General features: G+C 38.7%; 1 protein-coding gene across 1 annotated transcript in view; it reads right to left on the bottom strand.

Annotated features, from left to right (window-relative positions):
* The window catches only part of TMEM38B (transmembrane protein 38B), a 61278-nt gene that overhangs the window by 20566 nt on the left and 21133 nt on the right, over positions 1 to 19579 (bottom strand). Inside the window, exons 3-5 of the mRNA XM_027550442.1 lie at positions 12687 to 12871; positions 11299 to 11386; positions 4132 to 4249 (exon numbers count right to left, since the gene is read on the bottom strand). Coding sequence (XP_027406243.1) covers positions 4132 to 4249; positions 11299 to 11386; positions 12687 to 12871 — 391 coding nt within the window. The remainder of the gene's footprint in view (positions 1 to 4131; positions 4250 to 11298; positions 11387 to 12686; positions 12872 to 19579) is intronic.

Here is a 19579-nt window from a genome sequence, read left to right as displayed (position 1 = left end):
AAGAAAAAAGTCAAATAAATAACCTAATTCTACACCTAAAGCAACTAGAAAAGGAAGAAATGAAGAACCTCAGGGTTAGTAGAAGGAAAGAAATCTTAAAAATTAGGGCAGAAATAAATGCAAAAGAAACAAAAGAGACCATAGCAAAAATCAACAAAGCCAAAAGCTGGTTCTTTGAAAGGATAAATAAAATTGGCAAACCATTAGCCAGACTCATCAAGAAACAAAGGGAGAAAAATCACATCAATAAAATTAGAAATAAAAATGGAGAGATCACAACAGACAACACAGAAATACAAAGGATCATAAGAGACTACTATCAACAATTATATGCCAATAAAATGGACAACGTGGAAGAAATGGACAAAGTCTTAGAAAACTACAACTTTCCAAAACTCGACCAGGAAGAAATAGAAAATCTTAACAGACCCATCACAAGCACGGAAATTGAAACTGTAATCAAAAATCTTCCAGCAAACAAAAGCCCAGGTCCAGAAGGCTTCACAGCTGAATTCTACCAAAAATTTAGAGAAGAGCTAACACCTATCCTGCTCAAACTCTTCCAGAAAATTGCAGAGGAAGGTAAACTTCCAAACTCATTCTATGAGGCCACCATCACCCTGATACCAAAACCTGACAAAGATCCCACAAAAAAAGAAAACTACAGGCCAATATCACTGATGAACATAGATGCAAAAATCCTTAACAAAATTCTAGCAATCAGAATCCAACAACACATTAAAAAGATCATACACCATGACCAAATGGGCTTTATCCCAGGGATGCAAGGATTCTTCAATATCCGCAAATCAATCAATGTAATACACCACATTAACAAATTGAAAAATAAAAACCATATGATTATCTCAATAGGTGCAGAGAAAGCCTTTGACAAAATTCAACATCCATTTATGATAAAAACTCTCCAGAAAGCAGGAATAGAAGGAACATACCTCAACATAATAAAAGCTATATATGACAAACCCACAGCAAACATTATCCTCAATGGTGAAAACTTGAAAGCATTTCCTCTAAAGTCAGGAACAAGACAAGGGTGCCCACTTTCACCATTACTATTCAACATAGTTTTGGAAGTTTTGGCCACAGCAATCAGAGCAGAAAAAGAAATAAAAGGAATCCAAATTGGAAAAGAAGAAGTAAAACTCTCACTGTTTGCAGATGACATGATCCTCTACATAGAAAACCCTAAAGACTCCACCAGAAAATTACTAGACCTAATCAATGATTATAGTAAAGTTGCAGGATATAAAATCAACACACAGAAATCCCTTGCATTCCTATACACTAATAATGAGAAAAAGAAAGAGAAATTAAGGAAACAATTCCATTCACCATTGCAATGGAAAGAATAAAATACTTAGGAATATATCTACCTAAAGAAACTAAAGACCTATATATAGAAAACTATAAAACACTGGTGAAAGAAATCAAAGAGGACACTAATAGATGGAGAAATATACCTTGTTCATGGATTGGAAGAATCAATATAGTGAAAATGAGTATACGACCCAAAGCAATTTATAGATTCAACGCAATCCCTATCAAACTACCAACGGTGTTCTTCACAGAGCTAGAACAAATAATTTCACAATTTGTATGGAAATACAAAAAAACTCAAATAGCCAAAGCTATCTTGAGAAAGAATAATGGAACTGGAGGAATCAACCTACCTGACTTCAGGCTCCATTACAAAGCCACAGTCATCAAGATAGTATGGTACTGGCACAAAGACAGAAATATTGATCAATGGAACAAAATAGAAAGCCCAGAGATAAATCCACGCACATATGGACACCTTATCTTTGACAAAGGAGGCAAAAATATACAATGGATTAAAGATAATCTCTTTAACAAGTGGTGCTGGGAAAACTGGTCAACCACTTGTAAAAGAATGAAACTAGAACCCTTTCTAACACCATACACAAAAATAAACTCAAAATGGATTAAAGATCTCAACGTAAGACCAGAAACTATAAAACTCCTAGAGGAGAACATAGGCAAAACACTCTCTGACATACATCACAGCAGGATCCTCTATGACCCACGTCCCAGAATATTGGAAATAAAAGCAAAAATAAACAAATGGGACCTAACTAACCTTAAAAGCTTCTGCACAACAAAGGAAACTATTAGCAAGGTGAAAAGACAGCCTTCAGAATGGGAGAAAATAATAGCAAATGAAGCAACTGACAAACAACTAATCTCAAAAATATACAAGCAACTCCTACAGCTCAATTCCAGAAAAATAAATGACCCAATCAAAAAATGGGCCAAAGAACTAAATAGACATTTCTCCAAAGAAGACATACAGATGGCTAACAAACACATGAAAAGATGCTCAACATCACTCATTATCAGAGAAATGCAAATCAAAACCACTATGAGGTACCATTTCACGCCAGTCAGAATGGCTGCGATCCAAAAGTCTACAAGCAATAAATGCTGGAGAGGGTGTGGAAAAGGGAACCCTCTTACACTGTTGGTGAGAATGCAAACTAGTACAGCCACTATGGAGAACAGTGTGGAGATTCCTTAAAAAACTGGAAATAGAACTGCCTTATGATCCAGCAATCCCACTGCTGGGCATACACACTGAGGAAACCAGAAGGGAAAGAGACACGTGTACCCCAATGTTCATCGCAGCACTGTTCATAATAGCCAGGACATGGAAGCAACCTAGATGTCCATCAGCAGATGAATGGATAAGAAAGCTGTGGTACATATACACAATGGAGTATTACTCAGCCATTAAAAAGAAAACATTTGCATCAGTTCTAATGAGGTGGATGAAACTGGAGCCTATTATACAGAGTGAAGTAAGCCAGAAAGAAAAACACCAATACAGTATACTAACACATACATATGGAATTTAGAAAGATGGTAACAATAACCCTGTATATGAGACAGCAAAAGAGACACTGATGTATAGAACAGTCTTATGAACTCTGTGGGAGAGGGAGAGGGTGGGAAGATTTGGGAGAATGGCATTGAAATATGTATACTATCATGTATGAAACGAGTCGCCAGTCCAGGTTCGATGCACGATACTGGATGCTTGGGGCTGGTGCACTGGGACGACTCAGAGGGATGGTATGGGGAGGGAGGAGGGAGGGAGGTTCAGAATGGAGAACACGTGTATACCTGTGGCAGATTCATTTCGATGTTTGGCAAAACCAATACAATACTGTAAAGTTTAAAAATAAAATAAAATTTAAAAAAATCAACCGTATACCAGTGAACAATATATAATAACTTTAAGAATAATAATCAGAATTAGTCTCATCATAAAGCTGCAAGCAAAATTCATAAGATGTGTCAGACACAGTCATAGAATAATACATGTCATCTCCAATCCTGTCAACAATCGATACAGTGAAGATGAGGAAATCAGGTTCAGAGATACTGAGTAACTTGCCTATTCAGTGATTAGACAACAAAGCTAGGATTTGAATTTAAGACTGCCTGTCTCTAAAACCTATGATATCGTACTATTTCCTATCTTTAAGAAGGGATAAAACATCCAATCAGGCAATAGTAATTAAAGAGATTAACCACAAATATGTACTAATATAAAAATATTAAAAGTTTAAAAGAACTTCAGAGAACATCTACGCAAAGTACCTCATTTTACAAATGACACAATACTTTGCAGTCTCTGATTAGCCTTGGCTATTTCTGCTACTCTCTGGCCTCCAACGTATTACAAAGTCAAAGGGTTAGTCAGTTATGTCTGACTCCTTGTGACCCCATGGACTGTAGCCTGCCAGGCTCCACTATCCATGGAATTCTCAAGGCAAGAATACTGGAGGGGGTTGCCATTCCCTTCTCCAGGGGGTCTTTCTGACCCAGTGATCAAACCTGGGTCTCCTGCATTGCAGGCAGATGTATTAAAAGGCTATCTGCAAATCCTTCATGATAGCCTCAGCATAAATCAAACGAGGAATCATAGAAGAGCTATGTTTCAGTAAGTCATGGATGTGCTGAATAAACTCCCCAAAACTGATATTTTTAGACTATCATACAAAGTAATTATTTCTGTTATTTGCCTTATGCAGAATTCTGGTTACACATAATCTATAATACTGATTTATTGCTACTTTGAGCACCTACCTTCGTGGCCACAAGAAACACAGTAAAGAGGAACATAAGATTATGCTTTGATATTGCCAAATACTTGGTTTGCTGAAATGTGAAGATAACTGATCCCAGCAGGGTTACCTTGGCAGGGCTGAAAATAAAACACATTTTAACTCAGTAAGTATTAAGCATGATTTATCTCTATATTTCTCAGAGTAGTCTCAAAATATTAATTAAATGAGTTATTAATAGATGTAACACAAAAATGAATTCTATAAACTTGGAAATGCTGAGTTATATAAAGTTAAACACCCTTCTTCTCAGCATAAAGTATCAGATTTTAGAATGTTCATACATACTGTGACTTTCTGATAAGACAGTACTTTTGTATATGCAATATTTCTGAATTGACCATATAACATTGTTTCAAAAGGATACGAAAGTCCCACGTTCTATAGCATGATTTGAGAAAAGCTTATTAATCCTGAAAAATCTTACAGTGCTAACCAAGCTCCTCGGGTGGGATGGGGAATGGAAAAGAAAGTCTTGATCTGTAGCAGTTCCTCATCTTCTAAGGTGTAAATATCTTGTGGTATTCGCAGGCAATTTGATCCAGTTCAGTTCAGTTCAGTCGCTCAGTCATGTCCAACTCTTTGCGACCCCATGAATCGCAGCACACCACATCTCCCTGTCCATCACCAACTCCCGGAGTTCACTCAGACTCACATCCATCGAGTCAGTGATGCCATCCAGCCATCTCATCCTCTGTCGTCCCCTTCTCCTCCTGCCCCCAATCCCTTCCAGCATCAGAGTCTTTTCCAATGAGTCAACTCTTCATGAGGTGGCCAAAGTACTGCAGTTTCAGCTTTAGCATCAGTCCTTCCAAAGAAATCCCAGGGCTGATCTCCTTCAGAATGGACTGGTTGGATCTCCTTGCAGTCCAAGGGACTCTCAAGAGTCTTCTCCAACACCACACTTCAAAAGCATCAATTCTTCGGCGCTCAGCCTTCTTCATAGTCCAACTCTCACATTCATACATGACCATAGGAAAAACCATAGCCTTGACTAGACGGACCTTTGTTGGCAAAGTAATATCTCTGCTTTTCAACATGCTATCTAGGTTGGTCACAACTTTTCTTCCAAGAAGTAAGCGTCTTTTAATTTCATGGCTGCAGTCACCAGCTGCAGTGATTTTGGAGCCCCCAAAAATAAAGTCTGACACTGTTTCCACTGTTTCCCCATCTATTTCCCATGAAGTGATGGGACCAGATGCCATGATCTTCGTTTTCTGAATGTTGAGTTTTAAGCCAACTTTTTCACTCTCTTCTTTCATCTTCATCAAGAGGCTTTTTAGTTCCTCTTCACTTTCTGCCATAAGGGTGGTGTCATCTGCATATCTGACGTTATTGATATTTTCTCCTGGCAGGACCCCCCACAAATACCAAAACTCACTGATGCTCAAGTCCCTTATATATACTGATGTAATTGCATATAATCTATGCACATCCTCCCACAAACTGTAAATAATCTCCAGAATATTTATAATACCAATATAAACGCCACGTAAACAGTTGTAAATACAATATGAATACTACGTAAACAGCTCTCAGCATATGAAAAATTCAGTTTGCTTTCAGAAACTTTCTGGAATTTTTAACAAATATTTTTGGTCCACAGTTGGTTAATACAAAGGCAGAAACCTTGGATATACAGGGCCAACTGTACTCCCAGAGCCCACTTCAGGCTGCTGTGCATAATAGGTCTCATAAAACAGCATGAGCCAGCACCAGCACATTACTTAGCTAACTCCTGTACAAAACATTAGCATTAGCCAATATCTTAAAGTCTATAATAAGATATTAATCTACAAATAAGAAGTACTATTTTCATGTCATATATTTGCCACACACTTAAAGTATATCTCAGTAACATCATTTTCTAGCTGTTTATGCTTACAACTAGAAAAAGATAAATAATAAACTCTCAGAGAGCCATACTGTAAAACATGACAAATGTAAAAGTCCCTATAAGTAACTCTGTGAAAAATAAGTTCTTTCTTTAATTAGTACAAACTAAGGATTGAGTTCAAAACAGAATTAGGCTGGGGTAACAGGATTTGGATCTTGCTTACCAATAACTGGGCAGCGTTCCTGTTTTAGGACAGTGGTCCACAAGCTTTTTGACTGTGAGTCTCTAATGGTAAAAGTGTTTAAGACACTCCTTAATATATATCAATTATTTTATAATTACGTACCTATACAATTACATCATAAAATGTACACCAAACTGACTTTTTTAAAAGGATGAGATTTAAAAATTGGTTAATTCCACTAAGACATTGTCTTAATGTCATTTTGCTACTCTGTTTCCAATAGTTCAGTTTCTATAACAGAGTGCCTCATCAAAGGCATCTCAGCATACACACACTGTATTTTGGATTGTGTTCTCTTAGAGCATAAATTCACAAGCAATGAATCGGAGGAGCAAGGATTGTGAAAACAATAAATTGGAGCAGGTGGTTGAAGCAGCATTAGGATTTAGAAGACAGTGAGATTAGTTAGGAAGATCAGAATGCATTCAGAAAATTCTTATGCCTATTAATTTCCTGTGAATCTAGTATATAGCAATCTGCTTCCAAAATACAATGGTGGAACGGGCAAGGATAACAGCTACAGACACTGCCATTCCAAAAGGAAGAAAATGTAAAGAAGAAAGTGATCACAGACCTATGCAATTTCAAAATTCAGCAGGTCAAATTCCATTAGATTTCAAGGCCCAGGACTAACTCTCCATGGCTTAAGGGAGTCCATCCTCTGAGTCTGCAGCTCTAATCTCTGCACTCATGACTCTGGCTTATTCACCTGTGACTCCAGCCTATGGGTCTAACCTCGGCTTCTAAGACCACAATTCCCACCTTAAAGCCATACTTCCTTTTCCCTGAATGGTAGCCTATGTGTACAGCTAAGAAGTTTTATCAGCCTGTTACTAACCATAGAATTTTGACAGTCTGAATTCTTTTATTTCATCTTATCTCTGTCCTTTTCAGTCCAACCTGACAGTGATTCTGTTGATATAACATCTTCAAAAATATTTAGGGCTTCCTATGTGTGACACACGGAGAAGGCAATGGCAAACCACTCCAGTACTCTTGCCTGGAGAATCCCAGGGATGGGGGAGCCTGGTGGGCTGCCATCTATGGGGTCACACAGAGTCAGACACGACTGAAGCGACTTAGCAGCAGCAGCAGCATGTGTGACACATGGGCTTCCCAGGTGGTAGAGTTGGTAAAGAATCTTCCTGCCATTGCAGGAGACACAAGAGACACAGGTTCAATCCCTGTTTCAGGAAGATCCCCTGGAGTAGGAAATGGCAACGCACTCCAGTATTCTTGCTGGGGAAATCCCATGGACGGAAGAGCCTGGCCGGCTACAATCCATGGAGTCACAAAGAGTTGGACACAACTCAGTGACTAAACAACACATACATATATACATCCATATATTTATTACCAAACACTTTTGCATAGTGGAGAAACCCTTTATGGTCTTAGAGAATATGTATGTTGGAATAAACAGAATGTTGGTAGAAACACGAACATTAGAGGTGCTGGTGAGGTCTCAGAAGGAAATGAGGAACATGATACTGGAAACGGAAAGAAAGATATTTAGTTACATGTGCTACAGTTTTGTGGAAAGCATAATCTGTGAACTTGGATATTTAGTTGAGATTTGGAAGCAAACTGCTGATGGTCTGAGTTGGTTTCTTCTTGCTTCTTACAATGAAGTGTGAAAGGAAAGCTTTGAATTGAGGGAATAACTGCTAAACAAAAAAAACAAGACTTGATGATTTGGGAAATTATCAGCCTATCCAGTCTGTAAAAAATGACAAAATTAGGAGAGTTATTCTTAGGAAAAGCTAGCTGTGGAGAGAAAGTTAAGGATGTGGCTAGGCAACTTTTGCTAGTGTTAAGAGATTAGGTGTGTAATTCATGGACCCATTCAGCTCTCACAGCAGAAGCCAGGAATAAAGATGAGATTATCCAGGAAAAGTCTGTGGAGGATCATCTTGACTAATGGCATGGATCCCCTGTGTCATATTTGTGTGCATGCATGCTCAGTGGCTCAGTCATGTCCAACTCTTCGTGATCCCATGGACTGTATACATAAATACACACATGGCCTTCCCTGGTGGCTCAGTGGTAAAAGAATCCACCTGCCAATGCAGGAGACATGGGTTTGATCCCTCGTTAGGAAGATCCCCTGGAGAAAGGAATGGCAACCCACTCCAGTATTCTTGCCTGGGAAATTCCATGGACACAGAAGCCTGGCGGGCTACTGTCTATGGGAGTAGCAAGAGAGTCGGACACAACTGAACAGCTAACACTTCCACTTTCTCACACACACACACACACACAGAACTATTTTCCAAGTTTCACACACACACACATACATGCATACACAAAATATCATAATGGACACACATACACAAAATATCATAATGGACCCCATGATTTCACTTGACAAACTGTTAAATCATTCAATCATTCACATAGCATTTACTAACTATCTACTATGTGGTAGGTGCTTCAGATATAAAAGCAATCAAAAGAGAGAAAATCCCTGTACTTGGCCTCTGGTATTCTTTGAAGCATGAGGGAAAGCCAAGGGGATAGAAAAACAAACATAATGGATAAGTAAATTATAAAATATGATAAATGCTGGGTGGGGGGAATAGAGGGAAGTGTTTCAATTTTAAGTAAGGTAGTTTTCATTGAGAAGTTAAGCTCTGAAAAACTACGTTGAGCAAAGTAGATAAGGGAGCTAGCCACCTAAGGAAAAATATTCTAGACAGAGAGAGAAGTTAGTTTTAAAACAGACAACACCTGGCTTGTTCAAGGATACAGTGCAGTGAGCAAGGGAGAGAACAGTGAGAGCTGACGTCAAAGCAAATTGGGTGTGGTGGAGACACATATCTTGGAGGGTCTCAGAGACCAGTTGGGCAGACACTACAAGGTTTTAAAAAGAGGACAATCACAACTTGATTTCAGTTTTACAGCCTTGAGAAATGTTTCATGGTTTCCTCAGTATGTATGCCCAGCAGTGGGATTGCTGGATCATAAGGCAGTTCTATTTCCAGTTTTTTAAGGAATCTCCACACTGTTCTCCATAGTGGCTGTACTAGTTTGCATTCCCACCAACAGTGTAAGAGAGTTCCCTTTTCTCCACACCCTCTCCAGCATTTATTGCTTGTAGACTTTTGGATCGCAGCCATTCTGACTGGCGTGAAATGGTACCTCATAGTGGTTTTGATTTGCATTTCTCTGATAATGAGTGATGTTGAGCATCTTTTCATGTGTTTGTTAGCCATCTGTATGTCTTCTTTGGAGAAATGTCTATTTAGTTCTTTGGCCCATTTTTTGATTGGGTCATTTATTTTTCTGGAATTGAGCTGTAGGAGTTGCTTGTATATTTTTGAGATTAGTTGTTTGTCAGTTGCTTCATTTGCTATTATTTTCTCCCATTCTGAAAGCTGCCTTTTCACCTTGCTAATAGTTTCCTTTGTTGTGCAGAAGCTTTTAAGTTTAATTAGGTCCCATGCACTGTTTATAATAGCCAGGACATGGAAGCAACCTAGATGCCCATCAGCAGATGAATGGATAAGAAAGCTGTGGTACATATACACAATGGAGTATTACTCAGCCATTAAAAAGGATACATTTGAATCAGTTCTAAAGAGATGGATGAAACTGGAGCCTATTTACAGAGTGAAGTAAGCCAGAAAGAAAAACACCAGTACAGTATACTAACGCATATATATGGAATTTAGATAGATGGTAACAATAACCCTGTGTACGAGACAACAAAAGAGACACCAATGTATAGATCAGTCTTATGGACTCTGTGGGAAAGGGAGAGGGAGAGGGTGGGGAGATTTGGGAGAATGGCATTGAAACATGTATACTATCATGTATGAAACGAGTCGCCAGTCCAGGTTCGATGCACGATACTGGATGCTTGAGGCTGGTGCACTGGGACGACTCAGAGGGAGGGTATGGGGAGGGAGGAGGGAGGAGGGTTCAGGATGGGGAACACAGGTATACCTGTGGCGGATTCATCTCGATATTTGGCAAAACTAATACAATATTGTAAAGTTTAAAAATAAAATAAAATTTAAAAAAAAAAAAAAGAAAAGAAATGTTTCATGGAAGAAATTTCAAGGCATATACTCAAAATGAGAAAAATGTCCCCTTTCACTAATGTCTTATTTATAACTTATTTACTTATTTATCAATCAAAGCTTCCTTTGTTCCATTTCTAAATTACTTCATTCAAGCTTTAAGAGATACATTCTAAGTTAAACATCCTGAAATCTACTGGTTCATTCAAACACATACTTCATCATTCATACTACTTCTCAACCTTCATTTTTAATCCATTCTAATGAGTTTATTTTACATTAAGTCTTCCTCACCTTGCTTATTATGGCCATTAAAGCCTAAGTCTTTCCTTACTGAATTGTGCAAATGGTAACTATATTTCTCTATTTCATTTTCAGTTGCATCAGGAATACATTTCTGACTTATTTGATTGGGTCAATGTCTGTAGAGAAATCTAACAATTAAATTCTCCTAAATGGGTGCAAAAGGTGGTATGAATTGTACAAACACAGAATGGGTTATTTCCTCTTTTTCTTATTTTTTGTATGTAGTTACTCAACTCTCATTTTTAAAGTAACTAACAGAGCTTTTTGATAATGTATTGACTATTCACATAAGTTTGACATTTTACTACCAGAACTATGAATAATTTGGAATCTGGGCGATGATGTAGCCATTAATGAAAATGCCAAGAGGCTGCCACTGATTCCAGAGAAGTCTGCTCCTGTTCTCAGTTCATAAATACACTCTCTTCCCACAACCCTACAACAATCCAAGAGCTTTTGTTTGGTTTTATTTTCTAAGAGGAGGAACCCACAGAAAAAGTAATCAATATTTATTTTTAAAGCTACATTTAAGACAGTAGACTTTCTGGAAAAAAAAAAAAAAAAAGATAGGTTTCCTGGTTTTCTCCCCATTATCATTTTATTTGTCTTTCTGTTTGTTTGTTTCATTCACATATAGAGTCCAAAATGTTTTAAAAATAAATTTGGTAAAATCTAAAGATAAAAGACCACGTCTCAGTACAGTCTATACAAACTCACTAGGACATCTTCAGCCATTCCTCGGCTTCTGGTTTCCAACATCCTTTTACCAACTGCTCAAAATTCGTGATAATGCTACCACCTGCACCTAAAAAGGCCAAGATAAGATAGGAATGTGTTAGTTGTTCAGTCATGCAGACTCTTTGCAAGCCCATGGACTACAGCCCACTAGTTTCCTCTGTCAATGGACTTCTCCAGTAAAGGATACTGGAGTGAGTAGCCATTCCCTTTTCCAGGGGATCTTCCTGAGCCAGGAATGCAACCCAGGTCTCCTGCACTGCAGGCTGATACTTTACCATCTGAGCTACCAAAACAAGAATGCTGCTGCTGCTGCTAAGTTGCTTCAGTCATGTCTGGCTCTGTGCGACCCCGTAGACGGCAGCCTACCAGGCTTCCCGTCCCTGGAATTCTCCAGGCAAGAACACTGGAGTGGGTTGCCATTTCCTTCTCCAATGCATGAAAGTGAAAAGTGAAAGTGAAGTCGCTCAGTCGTGTCCGACTCTTAGCGACCCCATGAACTGCAGCCTACCAGCCTCCTCCATCCATGGGATTTTCTAGGCAAAAGTACTGGAGTGGGGTGCCATTGCCTTCTCCAAAAACAAGACTACTTAACCAAATATTCTTGAGAAAATATATGAAATGAAGCCATAATTCTATCTCCTGACTTAAAATTCCAAGCTATAATTCTAGGGAGGAAGAAAAAAGTTGCTTTGTACATTTATGGTACCAAGACAACTGCAATTCTTTCTTGGCAGCTGTCTATTGTACTACAATTAAGGTTAAAACTGGGGTCTCAGACAGAGATGTAACTTGAGGTTTGTTTCTGACCTGAAAAAATAAACTCCTCTGCTTTATCATTTCCTTCTCTGATTTTAGTTTTAGGTGCAATAACTGTAACAACACACTGAAAATTTAATTTCAACTTATAAAAGAACAATAAAGGTAGATAATATAGGGTGAACATAAACCCATAATCAATCACATTTACTATTTCAGATTATTCAAGATGGAAAAAAAATACAGAAAAAACTAAGAGCAAAATTTCTTTAATTAGATAAACCACATAATTTCTTATGTTAACTTGTTTTTTATATGGTGACAGCACCTTAATTAACTATGAATCTCTCTGGTTACAGCTATTAAATAAACCAATAATATATATTGTATATTTTAAGACAATCAGCTGTAAAATAATGGCTGATGACTAGTAATAGTTAAGAGTGCCAGTTTTGAATTAAATTAACCAGCCAACAGAAACAAAGCTTTCATCTTCCAAAGAAGTCTCTGTTACTAAAGTATGTGGTCCCCATTAATGTAACCAAAGAACTATTCAGTACTTGTAGTACACCAATAACAGAATATTTATGAACATATGTTGTTAATATTACCTCGGGCCCATCCAACAGCTATCATGACTATCCAGCCATTTTTGTAATAGCTATTAGCATGTGTGACTCCACCTACTATTTTCCAAGTTCTGGTCACTTCCTTCATTCCCGCAGCCAACAGTTGAACAGGTAGGAATGAGTATGCCTGGGAAATTAGGTCACATGGGCAAAAAAATGCAATATACCTGAAATTAAAATTTAAATATTTTAATATGACTGTAATCAGAACAAAAAAATCTAGCGTATCAGCAATAACAATCTGATAAAACACAACAAATGGAATTATCCAAATAAACATGGAATTTGACTACAAGAAGACCACAAATGATTTGAATTAAGTTGTTTTTTTTTTTTCTTGGCTGCTCCATGAGGCATGTGGGATCTTAGTTCCCCAACTAGGGAACAATCCATGCTCCCTGCAGGAAAGCACAGAGTGTTAACCACTGGACTGCCAGGGAAGTTCCAAAGTGAATTTTTTAAATCACATGAAGCACATAAAAAAATCTGCCAAAAAGTCATAATGAAAGAGGAATATAAATTTTGTACTTCTGAGTACTCTATATTTGCTGTAAGTTCCTAATCTGTGTCTATACTACTCTAGAAGCTAAGTACTGAATGCACCAACAATACAAAGCCAGTGTATAATCACCATTATGGCAGAAAGCGAAGAACTAAAGAGCCTCTTGATGAAAGTGAAAGGAGAGTCAAAAAGTTGGCTTCAAACTCAACATTCAGAAAACTAAGATCATGACATCTGGTCCCATCACTTCATAGCAAATAGATGGGGAAACAATGGAAACAGTGAGAGGCTTGATTTTTGGGGGGAGCTCCAAAATCACTGCAGATGGTGACTGCAGACATAAAATTAAAAAACGCTTGCTCCTTGGAAGAAAAGTTATGACCAAACTAGACAGCATATTAAAAAACAGAGACATTACTTTGCCAACAAAGGTCCGTCTAGTCAAAGCTATGCTTTTTCCGTTAGTCATGTATGGATGTGAGAGTTGGACTACAAAGAAAGCTGAGCACCAAAGAATTGATGCTTTTGAACTGTAGTGTTGGAGAAGACTCTTGAGAGTCCCTTGGACAGCAAGGAGATCCAAGCAGTCCATCCTAAAGGAGATTAGTCCTGAATATTCATTGGAAGGACTGATGTTGAAGCTGAAACTTCAATACTTTGGCCACCTGATGCGAAGAGCTGACTCACTGGAAAAGACCCTGATGCTGGGAAAGATGGAAGGTGGTAGGAGAAGGGGATGACAGAGGATGAGATGGTTGGATGGCATCACCAACTCAATGGACATGAGTTTGAGTAGACTCTGGGAGTTGCTGATGGACAGGGAGGCCTGGTGTGCTGCAGTCCATGGGGTCGCAAAGAGTCAGACATGACTGAGCAACTGAACTTGAACTTGATAATCACTTCTGCTTTGGAGTATCTCTAGATACAAAATGAAAGGCCCTCAGTCGTGTCCGACTCTTTGTGACACCATGGACTATACAGTCCATGGAATCCTTCAGGCCAGAATACTGGAGTGGGCAGCCTTTCCCTTCTCCAGGGGATCTTCCCAACACAGGGATCAAACCCAGGTCTCCCGCATGGCAGGTGGATTCTTTACCAGCTGAGCCACAAGGGAAGCCCTCTCTAGGTAGAGAGTGTCTTTGGAATTAGAAAAGAGCCTTTGGTAGCTGAGCAAGGAGAAGCATTTCAACCCCACTTACATCTTTACCTGTGCCCCTTTGTGTATAAACTGCAACCTATACAGAGAAAGGTCATAGCTCTCAACAAGACAGATTCATTCATGTTAAGGAAAAACACATTTCCATACAGTTAAAAGAATATGAAGCTTGTTCTTCAACTCAGTTGAGTAACTTTAAGTTTCAACCAATTAAATTGTGATATTAGTTTAAGAATAATTCACTCCTCAGGTGAGTTATTTTCTGCAGCTTCATTTGTTCTAAGCATCTGTTCAACAATTTAACAGTACTACTGATAGGAAGACATAGCACTCCCCCACTCCCATATTCCTAATACTCTCTGGCAGACAATTTTGTGCTTAAAGCAAAATGTTTATCTGGAAGCAATGAGGAATATACTGCTCAAAAGAGGTACTCTATCTTTTCTAAAAGAAGTTGTTAATCTTATTTTAATTCATGGTTCATAAATCCAAATTCCCAAAAGTATTCATGGAATATGAAAACTGTTCACCAAAACATTACTTCAGAGACCAAGTATAAGATGCAATGATTTGTTAGGCCTGAAGCACCCTCTCTTCAACTCCACTTACCAATTCTTCCTTTTCTTGAAGATTTCACTCAAATACTACCATATACATTGACTTTGGGAGTTTCATTTTATAGTCTCAGTTCAGACTAAATTCTGATGGTTCCTATATACAATGTAGCTCTTCTATACCTTTTCTTTATAATAAATTATAACAGTCCTTAATGACAGGAATCATTCACTGTGTTACACCCTGACCTAAAACTCAGCATAATAAAAAGTAGCCCTGAATCATTTATTAACAGTTAATAAATTCAGTTCAGTTCAGTTGACTCGCTCAATCGTGTCCGAGTCTTTGCGACCCCATGAATCGCAGCATGCCACGCCTCCCTGTCCATCACCAACTCCCGGAGTTCACTCAGACTCACATCCATCGAGTCAGTGATGCCATCCAGCCATCTCATCCTCTGTCGTCCCCTTCTTCTCCTGCCCCCAATCCCTTCCAGCATCAGAGTCTTTTCCAATGAGTCAACTCTTCATGAGGTGGCCAAAGTACTGCAGTTCCAGCTTTAGCATCAGTCCTTCCAAAGAAATCCCTGGGCTGATCTCCTTCAGAATGGACTGGTTGGATCTCCTTGCAGTCCAAGGGACTCTCAAGAGTCTTCTCCAACACCACAGTTCAAAAGCATCAATTCTTCAGCGCTCAGCCTTCTTCACAGTCCAATTCTCACATCCATACATGACCACAGGAAAAACCATAGACTTGACTAGACGGACCTTTGTTGGCAAAGTAATCTCTCTGCTTTTCAATATGCTATCTAGGTTGGTCATAACTTTTCTTCCAAGGAGTAAGCATCTTTTAATTTCATGGCTGCAGTCACCATCTGCAGTCATTTTGGAGCCCAGAAAAATAAAGTCTGACACTGTTTCCACTGTTTCCCCATCTATTTCCCATGAAGTGATGGGACCAGATGCCATGATCTTCGTTTTCTGAATGTTGAACTTTAAGCCAACTTTTTCACTCTCCACTTTCACTTTCATCAAGAGGCTTTTGAGTTCCTCTTCACTTTCTGCCATAAGGGTGGTGACATCTGCATATCTGAGGTTATTGATAGTTCTCCCAGCAATCTTGATTCCAGCTTGTGCTTCTTCCAGCCCAGCGTTTCTCATGATGTACTCTGAATATAAGTTAAATAAGCAGGGTGACAATATACAGCCTTGACGTACTCCTTTTCCTATTTGGAACCAGTCTGTTGTTCCATGTCCAGTTCTAACTGTTGCTTCCTGACCTGCATACAGATTTCTCAAGAGGCAGGTCAGGTGGTCTGGTACTCCCATCTCTTTCAGAATTTTCCACAGTTTATTGTAATCCACACAGTCAAAGCCTTTGGCATAGTCAATAAAGGAGAAATAGATGTTTTTCTGGAACTCTCTTGCTTTTTCCATGATCCAGCGGATGTTGGCAATTTGATCTCTGGTTCCTCTGCCTTTTCTAAAACCAGCTTGAACATCTGGAAGTTCACGGTTCATGTATTGCTGAAGCCTGGCTTGGAGAATTTTGAGCATTACCTTACTAGCATGTGAGATGAGTGCAATTGTGCAGTAGTTCTAGCATTCTTTGGCATTGCCTTTCTTAGGGATTGGAATGAAAACTGACCTTTTCCAGTCCTGTGGCCACTGCTGAGTTTTCCAAATTTGCTGGCATACTGAGTGCAGCACTTTCACAGCATCATCTTTCAGGATTTGAAATAGCTCAACTGGAATTCCATCACCTCCACTAGCTTTGTTCATAGTGATGCTTTCTAAGGCCCACTTGACTTCACATTCCAGGATGTCTGGCTCTAGGTGAGTGATCACACCATCGTGATTATCTGGGTCGTGAAGATCTTTTTTGTACAGTTCTTCTGTGTATTCTTGTTAATAAATTAGCAGGAGGCAAAACACAAAATATATCAAAAAACCACCTGATAATCAAAGACCTTTAAAGAAAGAAAGAAATTACCTAAGAATAGTTAAAAGCTTTTTGAAAATGACTTGCTAAATCACTTCAGTCATGTCCGACTCTGTGCGACCCCACAGAAGGTAGCCCACCAGGCTCCCACGTCCCTGGGATTTTTCTCCAGGCAAGAACACTGGAGTGGGTTGCCATTTCCTTCTCCAATGCATGAAAGTGAAAAGTGAAACTGAAGTCATTCAATCATGTCCGACCCTCAGCGACCCCATGGACTGCAGCCTTCCAGGCTCCTCCGTCCATCGGATTTTCCAGGCAAGAGTACTGGAGTGGGGTGCCATTGCCTTCTCCTTGAAAATGACTGGTATAATATAAAAACTTTACATGTTTATAAAATATTTTGAAAGCCTCTCTTTAAATTCTCTCTTTAAAGGTAGAACAAATTTCCAGGAAGTAGGTTAGGTGCCAGGAAAAGAAAAGAGTTACACTTAAGCAATTTTTTAAAGTATATTTTTAAATAAAATAAAAATAGTGTATGCTCAAAATACTCAAACAAAAACACAACAAAACAAAAATAATACAAATGGCCTCATTTTCATTCTCCACACAGAAACTATCTTTAGATCAGATCAGAGATCAGTTGCTCAGTCGTGTCCGACTCTTTGCGACCCCATGAACCGCAACACGCCAGGCCTCCCTGTCCATCACCAACTCCCGGAGTTCACCCACTCATGTCCATCAAGTCAGTGATGCCATCCAGCCATCTCATCCTCTGTCGTCCCCTTCTCCTCCTGCTCCCAATCCCTCCCAGCATCAGAGTCTTTTCCAATGAGTCAACTCTTCGCATGAGGTGGCCAAAGTACTGGAGTTTCAGCTTTAGCATCATTCCTTCCAAAGAAATCCCAGGGCCGATCTCCTTCAGAATGGACTGGTTGATCTCCTTGCAGTCCAAGGGACTCTCAAGAGTCTTCTCCAACACCACAGTTCAAAAGCATCAATTCTTCGGCGCTCAGCCTTCTTCACAGTCCAACTCTCACATCCATACATGACCACAGGAAAAACCATAGCCTTGACTAGCCGGGCCTTTGTTGGCAAAGTAATGTCTCTGCTTTTCAATATGCTATCTAGGTTGGTCATAACTTTCCTTCCAAGGAGTAAGCGTCTTTTAATTTCATGGCTAAGTCACCATCTGCAGTGATTTTGGAGCCCAGAAAAATAAAGTCTGACACTGTTTCCACTGTTTCCCCATCTTTTTCCCATGAAGTGGTGGGACCTGATGCCATGATCTTTGTTTTCTGAATGTTGAGCTTTAAGCCAACTTTTTCAACATGAGTCAAAGCCTAAACTACAAGAGCAATCTTGACATTTTTTCCCCCTAACTTAAGGGATCAAATCCATGCCCCCTGCAGGGAAAGCACTGCATCTTAACTACGGACCACCAAGGAAGTTCCAATCTTGGAGTTTTTATATCCAGCTATGTGACATTTTGGCATATGGTCTAAAAATCTGTAACTACTGCTATTTCTAATAAATAAGTCTTTATTGCATTTCAGGTATTTCTAAAGTATACCTATAACACACTAGTATTTCAAACAAAAATAGTTCTCATTTCAAGTGTTAAACAGCCACAGGGCAAAAGAAGAATTGTTTATTGTGCTCCATAGACTTACAAGTAAGCAAATCACACCAGAGGCTCCCTAAACAGCCATTCCCGCTCTATAACACGTTAGCTTTTTAAAATTTCTTTGATGACTCACTCAACCAACACTCATTAAGGAATCATCATGTTCCTCCTTCTGTAAAGATTATAATTTCACCTTTAATTAAAATTGTAGCATCTAAGGAACTTTTAACTTTAAAGCACTTAAAGAAAACATATCAGAAAAGAAGGACTGCAACATAACATGAAATGGAACAAGAACGCAATTTATTTCTCATATATTTTTAAGTCACTTAGATTAACAGAGAGAAAAAAAAGACAAGGAATAGTGCTAAATAACAAAAGTTAGTCTAAAATAGGATACAAACAGGATGCAAGGCCACTGACAAATCAAAGTTGAAACAGTTAAAAAATAGGAAGATGCAATGAGAATTTAGTTTAATACCAAGAGTTGAGCTTCCCATGGTTAATCACTGAGAACTCTGCCTTCATTTTCCCTTAATGCCCCTCCTCTGACTACCAAAACCAGGATAACTTCACCAAGTCAAAAGAGAGCAATAAACTAAATGCAGTTCATATTAGTCCAATAAGATAGCTTTTCTCTTGCTCTCATTACTCTAACAAATGAATAACTTTATGTATATTCTCTGAAAAAGACTATTACAGAATGACAAGACTTATATAACTATACTTCTTGTTGTATTTTTTCCTCATAAAAATGCAGTCTCAGTTATGTAAATGTGCAATATATAATAACTGATACTTAGAAGTTAAAGGAAAATAAACTGGGGCATAAAAATCAATACACAGAAGAATTATAAAATATTTACTTCCTCCCAGAAACAGTTTTCAAAAGGAAAAATCCCATGAAAGGCTATACTGTTTTCCAAACAACACTAAACATACCATGACATACCAAGTTACTGTTTCCCTTTGCCAGCAGATGGTGCTGATTTCCAGATGTGAGCAGTATGAGCTATTATACTAAAGATGACCTTCCCAATAAGTGTATTCACATACTCCCTTAGTTTAGCTTGCTAGAGTTAAAAGTAAATCACAAA

The sequence above is a fragment of the Bos indicus x Bos taurus genome, chromosome 8 (genome assembly GCF_003369695.1).
Source record: "Bos indicus x Bos taurus breed Angus x Brahman F1 hybrid chromosome 8, Bos_hybrid_MaternalHap_v2.0, whole genome shotgun sequence".
In the NCBI taxonomy this organism is placed as follows: domain Eukaryota; kingdom Metazoa; phylum Chordata; class Mammalia; order Artiodactyla; family Bovidae; genus Bos; species Bos indicus x Bos taurus.
Note: the sequence above shows the minus strand (reverse complement) of the source record. Positions and strands in the feature narration are given on the sequence as shown.